A 16,087-nucleotide genomic window follows, 5' to 3' on the forward strand; every position below is an offset into this window, starting at 1 on the left:
TATCTACTTTGATTTCTTATCTCAATAAAGGTAAAGTTGCCTTTTAACCAAAGGCAAGTTAGGACAATTTAGAGCTTTACTTAGTATTTTCCTATCAGTGGTGAGACTGGCATACTTTCCTTCAGTCTTTGAACTAAATAACCCAGCCAGTTAGGAGACCTACACTTTAATATGAACTCTGACTCAGATAATGACACTGCATTCTTCACTTGCACAAACCACTGTCAGAGGTGAAAGAAGCAATATGTGATAGAAAAAAGCCTAGGATTGGCAGATAATTGAATCAAGGGCCTTTGGATCTGCAGTCAAAGACTTATAGGCCACTACTGCACATCAATGATCCACAGAAAGTCTATTTTTCACTATAAAGCAGTAATACAAATGCTTGAATTAGGCAGTTAATTCTGTGCAACCTATATTCTGAATGGTACGCAAATATATGCATTGTCTGCAATAACAGCACTCTGAGTACATTGTAACACATATGTAATTTTATACTTAGATTGACTCACAGTGGTGCTACATTATCATTTTATCTTAAAGAACACTATTCAACTCACTTGCAACAAGCTCACGAGACTGTCCACAAGTTGATCCCCATCTTCTGAACTTGCCAGAATAAGCTGAACTCCTTCCAAAGCCTGAAGAGTACAACAGTAAGAAAGAAATTTATTTAATGTAAACTCAACTAATAACTTCTTTAAAAATGTACAACTTTGTCTGTGTTTGTGGAACAAAGCATATTCTGTAACAGTAAATATATAATAATGTTGGAATTTCTAAATACTAACAGGAGAAGCATTGAAACAAGCAGACTGAAGATTCCATTCCACTATTTCTTTCACACAATTACATTATCACTAGAATTAAATTTCACTGCAAACAGATTTTCCCCCTACTGAAATGCTTGGCAACCATAGCCCCATGCTGCTGTCTTGATGGCTGTAATACCCTAAGAATTAACCAAAGAGAAAGAGTATGCATAGAGAGGCTGTGGCACATTATTTAGCATTTCTTGCTGTGACACACTGTAGGTTACTATTATATGCCATATTTTTGGAAGTCATTGTGTGGTTGTTTTGAAAATGAAATAGTACATGTGCAAATTTGTAAGACAAGCTACAGATGCTGAATTTATTTTCAAACTAATGCCTAACACTTGCATACTGTATAACTGCATGCACAAAAGCAATTAAACTACAAGACATCTTATTTCAAGTATCACTTAAAAATATTGTTAATGGTTTTTGTACAAAATTTTAAATGAATCTATTATTTTGCCCAAGGTTTCGCAGTTTCCTTATGCACTATCATGTACCATGCCCCTTTCTTTTGATATCCCAAACCATAGTTGTTCAATTTGCTTCACTCTGGTCATGGTGCTACCTCTCTATGGAGTTCTGTATCTCTGAATCAATATATGGACCCCAGTGCATTGGACACTTACGTTTTGTCACAAATTTGTTACTACCTGACTTATGTATAAATTCAGTATAGTAATTCGATCACAGTAAACAAGTGCTGTAAAATAATTATGCTACAATGTAACAGCCTAAGAATTATCACATGGGTATCAGTTTGTTGAATATTTATAGCTATATTTTGTGAGAAGTTTCTCATTAACTTCTGAATGAAAAAATGTTTAAGAATTTTACTTATTCTACATCCATACAGATCATTTCCCTCGTCATCTATGGAAGGTACAGAAGGATGCGTGTTTCTTTTTCTAAATGTTTATTCTGTGTTCTTGTTCTCTGATGTGTTCTATGTCTGGAGGATCTGCTCACTATGGATCTTTTGGAATGAAAAGTAATCTAATCTAGTCTAATCCATAAGTGCACATCTCGAAGATAGAAACATTTCTCCAGTGAAGTCTGCATAACCCAATTATAACTGTCTCTAATGGCTTTATAAAGCTTAACATACTTCCTGCTGGTAGCCTGTAACAGTACTACAAAGGTTTGTTCCCCAATTCACTACTGTGGCACAGCATCAAAGAGCAGTACAAGATAAAATTCATTAACCTGAAGGGCCTGGAACTTAATTCCACTTTTTGTCTATATGGCCACCCCCCCTTTTTTCTTATCAACACTACAGTATTATTATATTAGACTGTATCCAACACGATTAAGCAGTTAAATTTCAATGATTCCCATATGCACTATATCACAACAAATCTGCTTAAATTCCATGTATCTTTGTTTTTCTTGTATAAATATGAGAAGTTTTTAATAATTTTAGCAAAAGTTTCTGGTGTTAGACGAAGAAAGGCACTGAATGGATATTCTTTAATACTGATAAATTTGCCCAAGCTGCTGTTTTTATTTTGCTAGTAGTTGTTTCAGCTTAAACAGCAAGCTGCCATCCTGTCTTTCAAATTAATTTATCCTAAAATATAACTGCAGGGCATAATGGAACAGGTTAAATACAGCTTCTGTCAGTTGCTGATTTTTTTTAAATATACGTTTACTAATTACTATCTATTTAACATTGCCATCTAGCTGGAAACCCAGGAGCTTTTCACCAACAGTGTACGCTGGAGAGCCTACTTTGACATAGTCTATTCAAGAATCATAGTGTTACAAGAAGAGTGAAGATGTATATTCAGACTCTCACCTCCGCAAAGATATGCCTAACTGTTGGCAATGCATATTGCAGCAAAACGTTTTCAGCATTGTTTACAGACAAACACTGAAGACAGCTTCCCAGAAGCACTTGAACAGCTTGTAATGTAACACTCTTCTCACTGCATTCCAGTGTACTGTATTTATTGTTAAGGAAATAAATGCAAAGTTATCTCAGGCAAACTACTCTAGTTGATATGAACAAACATGAATGGTCCTTAATCTGTGCTTCACACTCTTCACAGCAATCATAAAACCATCGTACAGAATATAATAATGTTTTGGAATTAATCTTATAATTTAGAATTTTACACACTTTATATTTTTAGGTTTTGACAAAGTCTGAACGCTAGGGTAGTCAGCTGTCTTGAAAGAAATTAGTACATAAGTGCGAAATAATGGTGCAAACGAAATTGTGGTTACTGAAAGGATATAACTAACACCGGAACAACTTCATCTATTTTCTCTTTAACTTCGTCAACTGTCCATTCTTTTATTTTGGCTAATAAGTCAGTCACTGACTCTTCCGAATTCATTATCCTGTACTTAATTACTTCCCGTATCACCAAAGTAGGTCAACATAGCATTAATTTGAAACAGATAAGTAAAGAACAATAATCTTCTTTGGTACATTTAATCATAACAGTACATTATGCGAGAAGATATACACTGATTACATCGAACACAAGATAACCAAACTTCCCGCTAAATAGTATGCAAAGATCCGTTCTAGCATTTTCAAAGATATTACATAACGTACAAAAACAGAAACTAATAAATTTGCCTTTGTTCTAATAAAAAAGAAACCACGGATTTTTCGTCTTTAGAAATTAGGAACGATATAACACAACATATTTATGTGGCTACTTTATTTCTTTTAATAAATACAATACTAATGGACATGTTGCGATGTTAATGAATTATATTTACCCCAGGCAGAATGATTTCATGATTTAAGTGAGGCATATTACATTGTTTTGGCTACATATAATAAACATATAATCGAAAAAATATCACTTATCGCAGTGTAAATAAGCCACCGTATTACGGATTCGTAGTGGTCTGCAGAAGAAACATTGTCGTTGTAAGATGCGTTGATCATGTTGTCATGGAAATCGCTTTACAGCTGGCTGTCAGGAAAAGGGGTGGCACGATTTTAATCAATAAAACGGGGGCTATGGTTAAACTCACGAAATTTGCCCAGTACTCAGCGAGCGGTGAAACAGCTCGCACGAGCTGCGTGTACCCGCACAGCTTGTGCCGTCTTTCACTGATATTGTTGTCACGGACGTTTGTTTTCAGACATGAAGACAATCCAGGTCCATTTCTCCAGCCCGACCTACCAGAGATTAACTCATAAAGCAATTAAACGACGGGAATAACTTAGGAACATAAATATTTTGACAGCTTTGTGACTGAAAGGTGAGTGATTATGCAATTAGATAGCATATTCATAGTTTTTTTTTTTCAGCTGACTTGCACCACGTTTTGTAATCGAATCACATGGATCTTCTATTGCGGATAATTTTACTTACAAATCATACTGACCTTTTGTTGTAGTACTGAGTTATCAGTTTGCTGACAAGTAAAGTAATTGCTTAAGAGGCTGTTAATCACTAAACGAACTCTGAAAGTTTGTGGTGGTGTTTCCTATAGTTTAATTTGCTCCACTTAAAATGTTTGTACATATTTTTGAAACACATCAATGGAGGGAAGATATTGCAGATAATATTTTGATGTGAACACCTTTTGGTGTAGTATTAAATGTTTGAACTTTTTACGTTAAGAGTCTGATTACCAAAACATTTATTTTTAACTTCCTGATGGCAGCTAATCAAGTGTGTGAATGTAAGTCATTGTTCATTTTTACTGCCTTATATGACACATAGATGACAGAGATCCCATTTTCTATAACAATGAGAAATAATCTGGTGGAAATAAAACAGTCTTACATAACAATCGTTTCTTTTAATCTCTTTACTTTTCTTTTTTAACAAAAATTCAGGAATTCTAAGTAAATCTACAAAAAGCTGAGCGTTAAGAGTTTTACATACAAACGGAAAGGCTCTTTTCGAAATTTCATTACTAGATTCTCGCTTTTTAGCCAGACTTGCTATCGGACGTCTGATTTCAGATTTTCGATTCCTGCAATGAATATTGCTTTACTTCACTGAGCAGAAAGTTTGTTAAAATGTATCGACGATTTTTTAGCACTGTGTTGTAATTAAGTTTTTTCAGTATCCTTTCTAAAGCTTTATCATACATAATGGGGCTCTAACAGCATTTATCTGCACCTTTATTTGGTTGGTTATTCTGCCTGAGGAGAATATGGAATACGTTCACCTTACATCGTGAAACCCTAGCTCCATTTAGGCTTCGTTGATGGAGATCATACTGCATTTTCATCCATCTCTGCAGTGGGACATTACTGCTTGACGCAGATAAGATGTACATCGAGCAAATTGGGGCAGTGATAAGATACTGGACTCCTGTTTGCGACGACAGCACTTTTAAGTCCCAGGTCAGCCATACTGATCTATGACCTCCACGATGTCACCAGGATAGTTCCTAAGATAGGGCACATATGTTTTCTTCCCCATTCTCCTGCAATCTGAGCTTGTGTTCCATTTTTAATAACTTCATCGTCAATTAGATCTTCCTTGCATTTTACAATTATTATGCACTAGTATTGATTGAGTTAAAAATTTATGATTCAACAAACGTGATGTTTTTTATTGAACATCTTCATAGCACAAAACTGTTGAGACTATCGTGGTCACTTGCTGAAAAAACGCCTGTTGGCTTTTCTCTCGGACTCTTTGGCTGGCATTTGGTGATTTTTCTGACGTTTCGCCAGTACGAATGGCTGGGACTGTCAAAATTTCACACTCCATTGCTGCTGGTGGGCTGTCCACCACCAGCAATGGAGGGTGAACATTTGACAGTTCGGGCCATTAGTGCTGGCGAAACGTCATAAAAGTCATCAAACGTCGGCAGAAGAACCCGAGAGAGAAGTCAACAGGCAACTAGTCATCTTTGTAGAAGTCTTTGACACAAATGTATGTTTATAACGAGCCATGGGACTGACCTTAACGTGAACCATTGTGCCACTGTAGAAGACTGTAAAAGTTGAACCTAGCCTACCATTCAGTTTTGTTCATGGTACATAGCAGATTCCCTAAATCGTTTCATTCAAATGAGGGGATGGTTCCTTTGAAAGGGGGCAGGCGATTTCCTTCCCCATCCTTCCTAATCCGAGGTTGTGCTCTGTCGGACATGTTAAAAAGAACAGATACCATCTTCATATTGTTAAGGCTAACCGGCCATTGACCTTCTTCTGTGCAAATGCACACACATTGCCCAAACTCTTATGGGACTCGGTAAGATTGTCTGCCGCGAGTAATGAGTGTAATGGGCAGGGGCACAACGAATGTAGTGTGTGGACATTAAGTTGGGAATGTGGGTCTCACAGGGAGCATGAAAGGGATAATACCTGCAGTCGCACTATCCTCTGTGCCCTCAAGGCTCAGCTGGATAGAGCGTCTGCCATGTAAGCAGGAGATCCTGGGTTCGAGTCCCAGTCGGAGCACACATTTTCAACTGTCCCAGTTGATGTATATCAACGCCTGTCGACAGCTTAGGGTCCTGATTTCATTATCATTTCATTCTAAGGGAGCTGCATGGTCACCGATGGTATCTGTTCGGACATGTCCAAAAGAACAGATACCATCTTCATATAATATCAGAAATATTTCTTTTACAGTCCGAAATGGACTTCACACTGGTTTCGAATACATTCGTCAAAACTGGCTTTGTCAATGCTGAATAATCCATTACTGTCAAACTTCATCCTATTCAGGAGATCAGCAGAGCGTATATTTCAAGTGTCCTCCATAATCTGGTATAGAGAGATTTTGATAAGTGTTGAAAGTCGTAGCGCAAGGTGTACCTCTACTTACTACAGCTCATTTATCTGGCAACTCTGTTCCATCGCTCGAGAGTCCTCGTGACGTTCAGTGAGCAAGGTCTCTCTTGTAGGGCGGTAGTTTCTGTATCCCATAGAAAGGGAGCGTTAAGGAGGGTATGGCTGTTCTCCAGTTGTTATCATCCAGCAGGATGGTGCACTGGTTAGAATACTGGACTTCCATTCTAGAGGACAACTGTTCAAAACCGCGTCCAGCTACTTTGATTTAGGTTTCCCGTGTGTTCCCTAAATCGGTTCATGCAATTGACGGGATTGTTCCTTTGAAAGGGAGCGGCCGATTTCCTTCTCCATCCTTCTTAATCCGATGTTGTGCTCTGTCTCTAATGACCTCATTGTAGACCGGATATTAAACACTAATCTCCTCGTCCTACTCCTCCTCTAGCTGTTGACTGGCACTGAACTGGTGAGTGATCTGTTACGCTATGGACCATGTACGGTCGTTCGACAAAATATTAGTCTCCCCCTTCAAAGAACGCTCCCGCCACTTTGGAGTACTGTAGAGGTTATGGGACTCACAACAGGTGGTCTTGTGGCCTTCCTCCACTGTCGTAAGTCTTGGCAATGAAGTGGTGTGGATGTAACAGTTGGTAATGTTGATCCTGCACAATAATATGGATCGACATGGAGACGTGACAGAATGGCACACAAGAGTTATCACGTTTGGACGTGCCCACAACTACATACTGACTGAATATGCTCGATTTGCTTATATATTGGGTTGGTGCATAAGTTCGTAGCGATTTTCCATAAGTTTAATAAACACAGCATATACACATAACAGAGACTTTAATCATCAATAATTTGTTCTCCTTCCCAATTTACAATAGTCTGCCAACGCTGAGGTAACTTTTCGATTCCACGACTGTAGAAATCACATGGTTCTGAGGCGAAGACCCCGTCGAATCACGTTTGGAACTCATTTTCATCCTAAAATGAAGTTCCTTGAAGGTTGTTCGAAAGAGAACGGAAAAGCTGAAAATCTAAGGTGCAATATCAGGTGAATAAGGTGGGTGCAGAATTACTTCCAAACCCAACTCCTGTATAGTGTTTCTGTCACTCTAGCAGAATGGGGGCGGGAGTTATCGAGGAATAGAATCACTTCATGCAGTCTTCCTGGTCGTTGTTCTTAGACTGCATCTGCAAGACGTCTCAGTTGTTGACGATAAATGTGAACAGTGATGGTTACACCTCAGGGAAGCAATTCATAGTACACCACATCTTCGCTGTTCCACCAGATGCATAACATTATCTTTTGTGGATGTGCGCAGGTCTTTGTACAAGGAGTTGCTGCTTTACTTGGACTCAATCATTCCTTTCTTTTTCTCACGTTAGCACGAAGACACAATTTCTCGTTGCTAGTAACGATAGAGGATGGGAATGGTCTGTGTTGTTCATGACCCTATTAACGATGACAGGTAGAGATGCAGATAGAGCCACCTGCTGATTTTTATGATTTTGCCTTAGAGCATGTGGTACTCTTACCCTCAATTTTTGGACCTCCCCCATTGCATGCAAATGTTGCATGACTGCGGAATGATCACAGTTCATCACATTTGCTAGTTCTCGAGTACACTGATGTGGATCATAGTGGGTTAGTGAGTTTAAACGATCTTCGTCAAACAGTGAAGGTCTTCCTGAGCGTGAAGGGTCACTAATATCAAGACGATCCTCCTTAAAACGAGAAAATCATCTTCTTGCCGTGCTCTGACCAGTGGCATTATCCCCACACACGACACAAATGTTTTTGGCTGCCTTCACTGCTGTCGTCCCTCTATTGAACTCAGACAGAAGCAAATGTTAGAAATGTTCAGATTTCTGCACTTGACACTCTCCAAATGACACCATATACACTACTGGCCATTAAAATTGCTACACCAAGAAGAAATGCAGATGATAAACGCGTATTCATTGACCAAATACATTATAATAGAACTGACATGTGATTACGTTTTCACGCAGTTTGGGTACATAGATACTGAGAAATCAGTACCCAGAACAACCACCTCGGGCCGCAATAACGGCCTTAATACGCCTGGGCGTTGAGTCAAACAGAGCTTGGATGGCTGCCCATGCAGCTTCAACACGATACCACAGTTCATCAAGAGTAGTGACTGGCGTATTGTGCCGAGCCAGTTGCTCGGTCACCATTGCCCAGACGTTTTCAGTTGGTGAGAGATCTGGAGAATGTGCTGGCCAGGGCAGCAGTCGAACATTTTCTTTATCCAGAAAGTTCCGTACAGGACCTGCAACATGCGGTCGTGCATTATCCTGCTGAAATGTAGGTTTTCACAAGGATCGAATGAAGGGTAGAGCCACGGGTCGTAACACATCTGAAATGTAACGTCCACTGTTCAAAGTGCCGTCAAAGCGAACAAGAGCTGACCGAGACGTGTAACCAATGGCACCCCATACCGTCACGCCGGGCGATACGCCAGTATGGCGATGACGAGTACACGCCTCCAATGTGCGTTCACCGCGATGTCGCCAAACACGGATGCGACCATCATGATGCTGTAAACAGAACCTGGATTCATCTGAAAAAATGACGTTTTGCCATTCGTGCATCCAGGTTCGTCGTTGAGTACACCATCGCAGGCGCTCCTGTCTGTGATCCAGCGTCAAGGATAACCGCAGCCATGGTCTCCGTGCTGATAGTCCATGCTGTTGCAAACGTCGTCGAACTGTTCGTGCAGATGGTTGTTGTCTTGCAAACGTCCCCATCTGTTGACTCAGGGATCGAGACGTGGCTGCACGATCCATTACAGCCATGCGGATAAGATGCCTGTTATCTCGACTGCTAGGGATACGAGGCCGTTGGGATCCAGCACGGCGTTCCGTATTACCCTCCTGAACCCACCGATTCCATATTCTGCTAACAGTCATTGGATCTCAACCAACGGGAGCAGCAATGTCGTGATACGATAAACCGCAATCGCGATAGGCTACAATCCAACCTTTATCATAGTCGGAAACGTGATGGCACACATTTCTGGTCAACTGCTGCTTGCGTATGAGAAGTCGGCTGGAAACTTCCCTCATGTCAGCACGTTTTAGGTGTCGCCAGCGGCGCCAACCTTGTGTGAATGCTCTGAAAAGCTAAGCATTTGCATATCACAGCATCTTCTTCCTGTCGGTTAAATTTCGCGTCTGTAGCACGTCATCTTCGTGGTGTAGCAATTTTAATGGCCAATAGTGTAAACTCAGATAGCAACAGCGAACTGCAAATAAAACATAACTATCGATAAATAAACCCATAGCAACCAGAATACCAACATGCAAAATTAAAACGCTACAGTCTGAGCATATGCAACAAGCTAATACACTACGTGATCAAAAGTATCCGGACACCCCAAAAAACGTACGTTTTCCATATTAGGTGCATTGTGCTGCCACCTACTCCGTATCAGCGACCTCAGTAGTGATTAGACATCGTCAGAGAGCAGAATGGGGACTCCGGGGAACTCACGGACTTCGAACGTTGTCAGGTGATTGGGTGTCGCTTGTGTCATATGTCTGTACGCGATATTTCCACATTCCTAAACATCCCTAGATCCACTGTTTCCGATGTGATAGTGAAGAGGAAACGTGAAGGGACACGTACAGCAGAAAAGCATACAGGCTGACCCCGACTGTTGACTGACAGAGACTGCCAACAGTTGCAGAGGGTCGTAATGTGTAATAGGCAGACATCTATCTACCTGGACCATCACACAGGAATTCCAAACTGCATCAGGATCCACTGAAAGTACTAGGACAGTTAGGCAGTAGGTGAGAAAACTTCGATTTCATGGTCGAGCGGATGTTCGTAAACCACACATCACGCCGGTAAATGCCAAACGACGCCTTGCTTGGTGTAAGGAGCGTAAACACTGGACGACTGAACAGTGGGAAAATATTGTGTGGAGTGACGAATCATGGTACACATTGTGGCGATCCTATGGCAGGGAGTGGGTATGGCGATTGCCCAGTAAACATCATCGGCCAGCGTGTATAGTGCCAACAGTAAAATTCAGAGGCGATGGTGTTATGGTGTGGTCGTGTTTTTGATCGAGGGAGCTTGCGCCCCTTGCTGTTTTGCGTGGCACTATCACAGCACAGACCTATAGTGGTGTTTTAAGCACCTTCTTGCCTGCCACTGTTGAAGAGCAATTCGGGGATGGCGATTGCATCTTTCAATACAGTGGAGCACCTGTTCATAATGCACAACCTGTGGCGGAGTGGTTACACTACGATAACATCCCTTTAATGGACTGGCCTGCACAGAGTCCTGATCTGAATCATATAGAACACCTTTTGGATGTTTTGGGATGCCGACTTCGTGCTAACCCTCACCGACCGACATCGATACCTCTCCTCAGTGCAGCACTCCGTGAAGGATGGGCTGCCATTCCCCAATAAACCTTCCAGCATCTGATTGAACGTATGCCTGCGAGGGTGAAAGCTATCATGAAGGTAAGGGTAGGCCAACACCATATTCAATTCCAGCATTACCGATGGAGGGCGCCACGAACTTGTAAGTAATTTTCAGCCAATTGTCGGGATACTTTTGATCACATAGTGTATCAACACAAACTATCCAGTATGTCTACAAGGAGCCCGTGCTTACTACAGTAGTACAAGTTTACATGTCAACTAGCTCTGCAGATAATGAAGAAACTGATGAAATGTATGATGAGATAAAAGAAATTATTCAGGTAGTGAAGGGAGACGAAAATTTAATCGTCATGGGTGACTGGAATTCGAGAGTAGGAAAAGAGTGAGAAGGAAACATAGTAGGTGAATATGGATTGGGGGTAAGAAATGCAAGAGGAAGCCGTCTGGTAGAATTTTGCACAGAGCATAAATTAATCATAGCTAACACTTGGTTCAAGAATCATGAAAGAAGGTTATATACACGGAAGAACCCTGAAGATACTAAAAGGTTTCAGATTGATTATATAGTGGTAAGACAGAGATTTAGGAACCAGGTTTTAAATTGTAACACATTTCCAGGGTCAGATGTGGACTCTGACCACAATCTATTGGTTATGAACTGTAGATTAAAACTGAAAAAACTGCAAAAAGGTGGGAAATTAAGGAGATGGGACCCTGATAAACTGACTAAACCAGAGGTTGTAGAGAGTTTGAGGGAGAGCATAAGGGAACAATTGACAGTAATGGGGGAAAGAAATACAGTAGAAAAAAAAATGGGTAGCTCTGAGGGATGAAGTAGTGAAGGCAGCCAAGGATCAAGTAGGTAAAAAGACGAGGGCTAGTAGAAATCCTTGGGTAACAGAAGAAATGCTGAATTTAACTGATGAAAGGAGAAAATATAAAAATGCAGTAAATGAAGCAGCCAAAAAGGAATACAAACGTCTCAAAAATGAGATCGACAGGAAGTGCAAAGAGGCTAAGCAGCGATGGCTGGAGGACAAATGTAAGGATGTAGAGGCGCATATCACTAGGGGTAAGATAGATACTGCTTACAGGAAAATTAAAGAGACCTTTGGAGAAAAGAGAATCACTTGTATGAATATCAAGAGCTCAGATGGAAACCCAGTTCTAAGCAAAGAAGGGAAAGCAGAAAGGTGGAAGGAGTATATAGAGGGTCTATACAACTCGAGGACAATATTGTGGAAATGGAAGAGGATGTAGATGAAGATGAAATGGGAGATACAATACTGCGTGAAGAGTTTGACAGAACACTGAAAGACATGAGTTGAAACAAGGCCCCGGGAGTAGACAACATTCCATTAGAACTACTGACGGCCTTGGGAGAGCCAGTCATAACAAAACTCTACCATCTGGTGAGCAAGATGTATGAGACAGGCGAAATACACTCAGACTTCAAGAAGAATATGATAATTCCAATCCCAAAGAAGGCAGGTGTCGACAGATGTGAAAATTACCGAACTATCAGGTTAATAAGTCACAGCTGCAAAATACTAACGCGAATTCATTACAGACGAATGGAAAAACTGGTAGAAGCCGACCTCAGGGAAGATCAGTTAGGATTCCGTAGAAATGTTGGAACACGTGAGGCAATACTGACCTTACGCCTTATCTTAGAAGAAAGATTAAGGAAAGGCAAACCTACGTTTCTAGCATTTGTAGACTTAGAGAAAGCTTTTGACAATGTTGACTGGAATACTTTCCTTCAAATTCTAAAGGTGGCAGGGATAAAATACAGGGAGAGAAAGCCTATTTACAGTTTGTACAGAAACCAGATGGCAGTTATAAGAGTCGAGGGGCAAGAAAGGGAAGCAGTGGTTGGGAAGGGAGTGAGACAGGGTTGTAGCCTCTCCCCGATGTTATTTAATCTATATATTTTGCAAGCAGTAAAGGAAACCAAAGAAAAATTCGGAGTAGGTATTAAAATCCATGGAGAAGAAATAAAAACTTTGAGGTTCGCCGATGACACTGTAATTCTGTCAGAGACAGCAAAGGACTTGGAAGACCAGTTGAACGGAATGGACAGTGTCTTGAAAGGAGGATATAAGATGAACATCAACAAAAGCAAAACGAGGATAATGGAATGTAGTCGAATTAAGTTGGGTGATGCTGAGAGAATTAGATTAGGAAATGAGACACTTAAAGTAGTAAAGGAGTTTTGCTATTTGAGGAGCAAAATAATTGATGATGGTCGAAGTAGAGAGGATATAAAATGTAGACTGGCAATGGCAAGGAAATCGTTTCTGAAGAAGAGGAATTTGTTAACATCGAGTATAGATTGAAGTGTCAGGAAGGCGTTTTTCAAAGTATTTGTATGGAGTGTAGCCATGTATGGAAGTGAAACATGGATGATAAATAGTTTGGACAAGAAGAGAATAGAAGCTTTCGAAATGTGGTGCTACAGAAGAATGCTGAAGATTAGATGGGTAGATTACGTAACTAATGAGGAGGTATTGAATAGAATAGGGGAGGAGTTTGTGGCACAACTTGACAAGAAGAAGGGACCGGTTGGTAGGGAATGTTCTGAGGCATCAAGGGATCAGAAATTTAGCATTGGAGGGCAGCGTGGAGGGTAAAAATCGTAGAGGGAGACCAAGAGATGAATACACTAAACAGATTCAGAAGGATGTAGGTTGCAGTAGGTACTGGAAGATGAAGAAGCTTGCAAAGGATAGAGTAGCATTGAGAGCTGCATCAAACCAGTCTCAGGACTGAAGACCACAACAACAATGTCTACAAGGAATGACGAACCATTTGCAGGGCGTAACAACAGTGGTTGTTAAGAGTTCTTATCTTACAGGAACCAGATACGAGTGTTATACCACGTCAGTGATATGAACCAGATGGCAGTCGCTGCTGTTAGTGAATGAGGTTCCATTCCAGCCAGTTTCCGACTGATTACTGCAGAGGGCATGCCATAGACATTTCGGGTTGGGTACATCGCAAAAGGTCATTGCTCATATTGACACATAAAGCTTTACTTATTCAATGGGCCAAACTACACAGAAACCGAACAGTAGTTGACTGGAGCATTTCGTGTTGGTCCGGTAAGCCGTGATTTTTACCTCCTTTGAAATTATGCAAGATGTCGAGCGCACTGACAGCCCAGTGAGGAAGTATATTGCGCAACTAAATTAAAGGATCACTTATTCGAAACCTCGTATTTGTATCCTATTACGACGCATAAATTTGAAAGGTGCCTAAAACCTTTATCTGTAACGGTGCAAACACGTGGCCCCCTTCGACATCGTCCTCGGGCTCGGTGACGCTTCGAACAGCATGGTGTCAACACATGCGATCAAAGGCCACAGCTCAGAAGGTCATGTGAATGGTAAGGTGAGTGTTGTGTACATAGTTCCGTGTAGTCAGCGCGTACACAACTTTCTCACTAGAGCGCGCCCCGCTAAGCACAACAGCGCAGGTGCAGTGCTCGTTTGTCTCCGCACTACGACATGGCGCTGCCGTAGAGACGGACCAAATTCTGCTTCCGCCAACCCGCGTATTAATATGTAATGCAGCCAGTGAGATTGCTACTAACGTAGAACCTTTTCTCCTCGCGGATCACACTCATGCAGTGATGCATGAACACACGAGGTATTATAACGAGTGTACAGACCTCCGATTAGTCAGTCTGCATTTGTCTGCAACAGTCTGTATGAGTTCTTCAATTGTCTGTACCAGTCTATAGTCAAGTTTCAGTCTGCGCCCAATAAGATTACCATATTCCTGTACATAGCCATGAAGATAAATGTAGAGACACTTTTGTCAAGTATCAGAGATATATGTAAGAATAAGATTAATGTACCAGTACCAAAGGAACTTCAGAATGTCAATTGTGAATAGCATCCAGAACCAAGTTATGTAATTTTTATGGTTGTTATCATTTTAATAAATGTGTGTGAAAATTAATCAAGTTCTGTTTAAAGTTTGTCACCGTCAATCTGCTACTCTAAGCGTGCAAGTGGCATTTCTATCGTCTGACCTAACGGCAGAAGATAAACACGCCACGGTAAGACCACGAGACATATTGCTGACACCTGCCTACTTCGTTAGAGCGACAAGCCAAATAATCTGATGGTGTGTGTACTGAAGGTCTTACAGTACGCATACCACAGTGAGCTAATGATGTCAGAATGGCACCGAACTGCACCACGATTCTGTCCAACGTCAACGTGGACATGTCGCACTTTGAGAAGATCTCCTTAACCACATTTCACCCATTCTTTTCCATTCCTCTGCAATGGAGGTCAGCGCTGAAATCACACCGTTTTCTTATGAGTACTCGAGGGAAACACGTAATAACACCGCCGCTCAGAATCGACATGAAAAGGCCTCAGGAGATGGCATAAAGGGCGTCAGTGGAGCCACGCCTATCCCTGGGGCGTTGATTCCTAACACATATCGCAGTTGAAAATGAGTGTTTGCAGTGCGATGAGCAAGAGGAAGGTGTAGTGGACAACCCTTAACCGTTCAAAAAGATTTCGGGCTTGCAGCCGGTCGTCGTAAACTTCATTGCACGATATTTCGGCTGGACAACTGCCAGCCATCTTCAGGTGAGCTGAACGAAGACTGATGAAGACGTTCTCCGCTCCAGATTATATAGTGCGCTGATAGTACTTCCGCGCATGCCTTGCAATCACGGAGACAGAGGGGCTGCACGACCAGCGGCAGCGCCCTCGCTGGTGGAACTGCAGTACTCAGCTGCCATCGGTATTGTCGCTGGCCGCAGCCTTTACGGCCCATAGTGAGTAATACTGACACACCGACATATGATTTAGCCAAACATCCAGCTTCTTTGTTGAGTCCATTTGTTGGCAAATGTTCACTTCATAAACGGAGCTCTGCTGATTTTATTAACAGACTGGGGGCTCTCCACTTAAGTAGTTGGGGTTTTCTAGTGAGTTTTGATGCAGTTTCCCTTTTCGCAAAAGTACCTCTTGCGGATTCCTTGATTCTAATTAGTCAACAGTTTGAATCGGACATTACTGCTTTGTTTCGACATACTCTTTCCTTAACTTATTTTATGTTAACCAGGAATATTTTGAAC

General features: G+C 41.3%; 1 protein-coding gene across 1 annotated transcript in view; it reads right to left on the reverse strand.

Moving 5' to 3' along the window:
- LOC124613900 (uncharacterized protein C1orf112-like) overlaps positions 1 to 3,324 on the reverse strand; it is a 131,482-nt gene extending 128,158 nt beyond the window's left edge. Inside the window, exons 1-3 of the mRNA XM_047142648.1 lie at positions 3,059 to 3,324; positions 2,617 to 2,763; positions 561 to 641 (exon numbers count right to left, since the gene is read on the reverse strand). Coding sequence (XP_046998604.1) covers positions 561 to 641; positions 2,617 to 2,763; positions 3,059 to 3,160 — 330 coding nt within the window. The 5' untranslated portion in view covers positions 3,161 to 3,324. The remainder of the gene's footprint in view (positions 1 to 560; positions 642 to 2,616; positions 2,764 to 3,058) is intronic.
- Between the last annotated feature and the right edge of the window lie 12,763 nt (positions 3,325 to 16,087).

The sequence above is a fragment of the Schistocerca americana genome, chromosome 4 (assembly GCF_021461395.2).
Source record: "Schistocerca americana isolate TAMUIC-IGC-003095 chromosome 4, iqSchAmer2.1, whole genome shotgun sequence".
NCBI classification, from domain to species: Eukaryota; Metazoa; Arthropoda; class Insecta; order Orthoptera; family Acrididae; genus Schistocerca; species Schistocerca americana.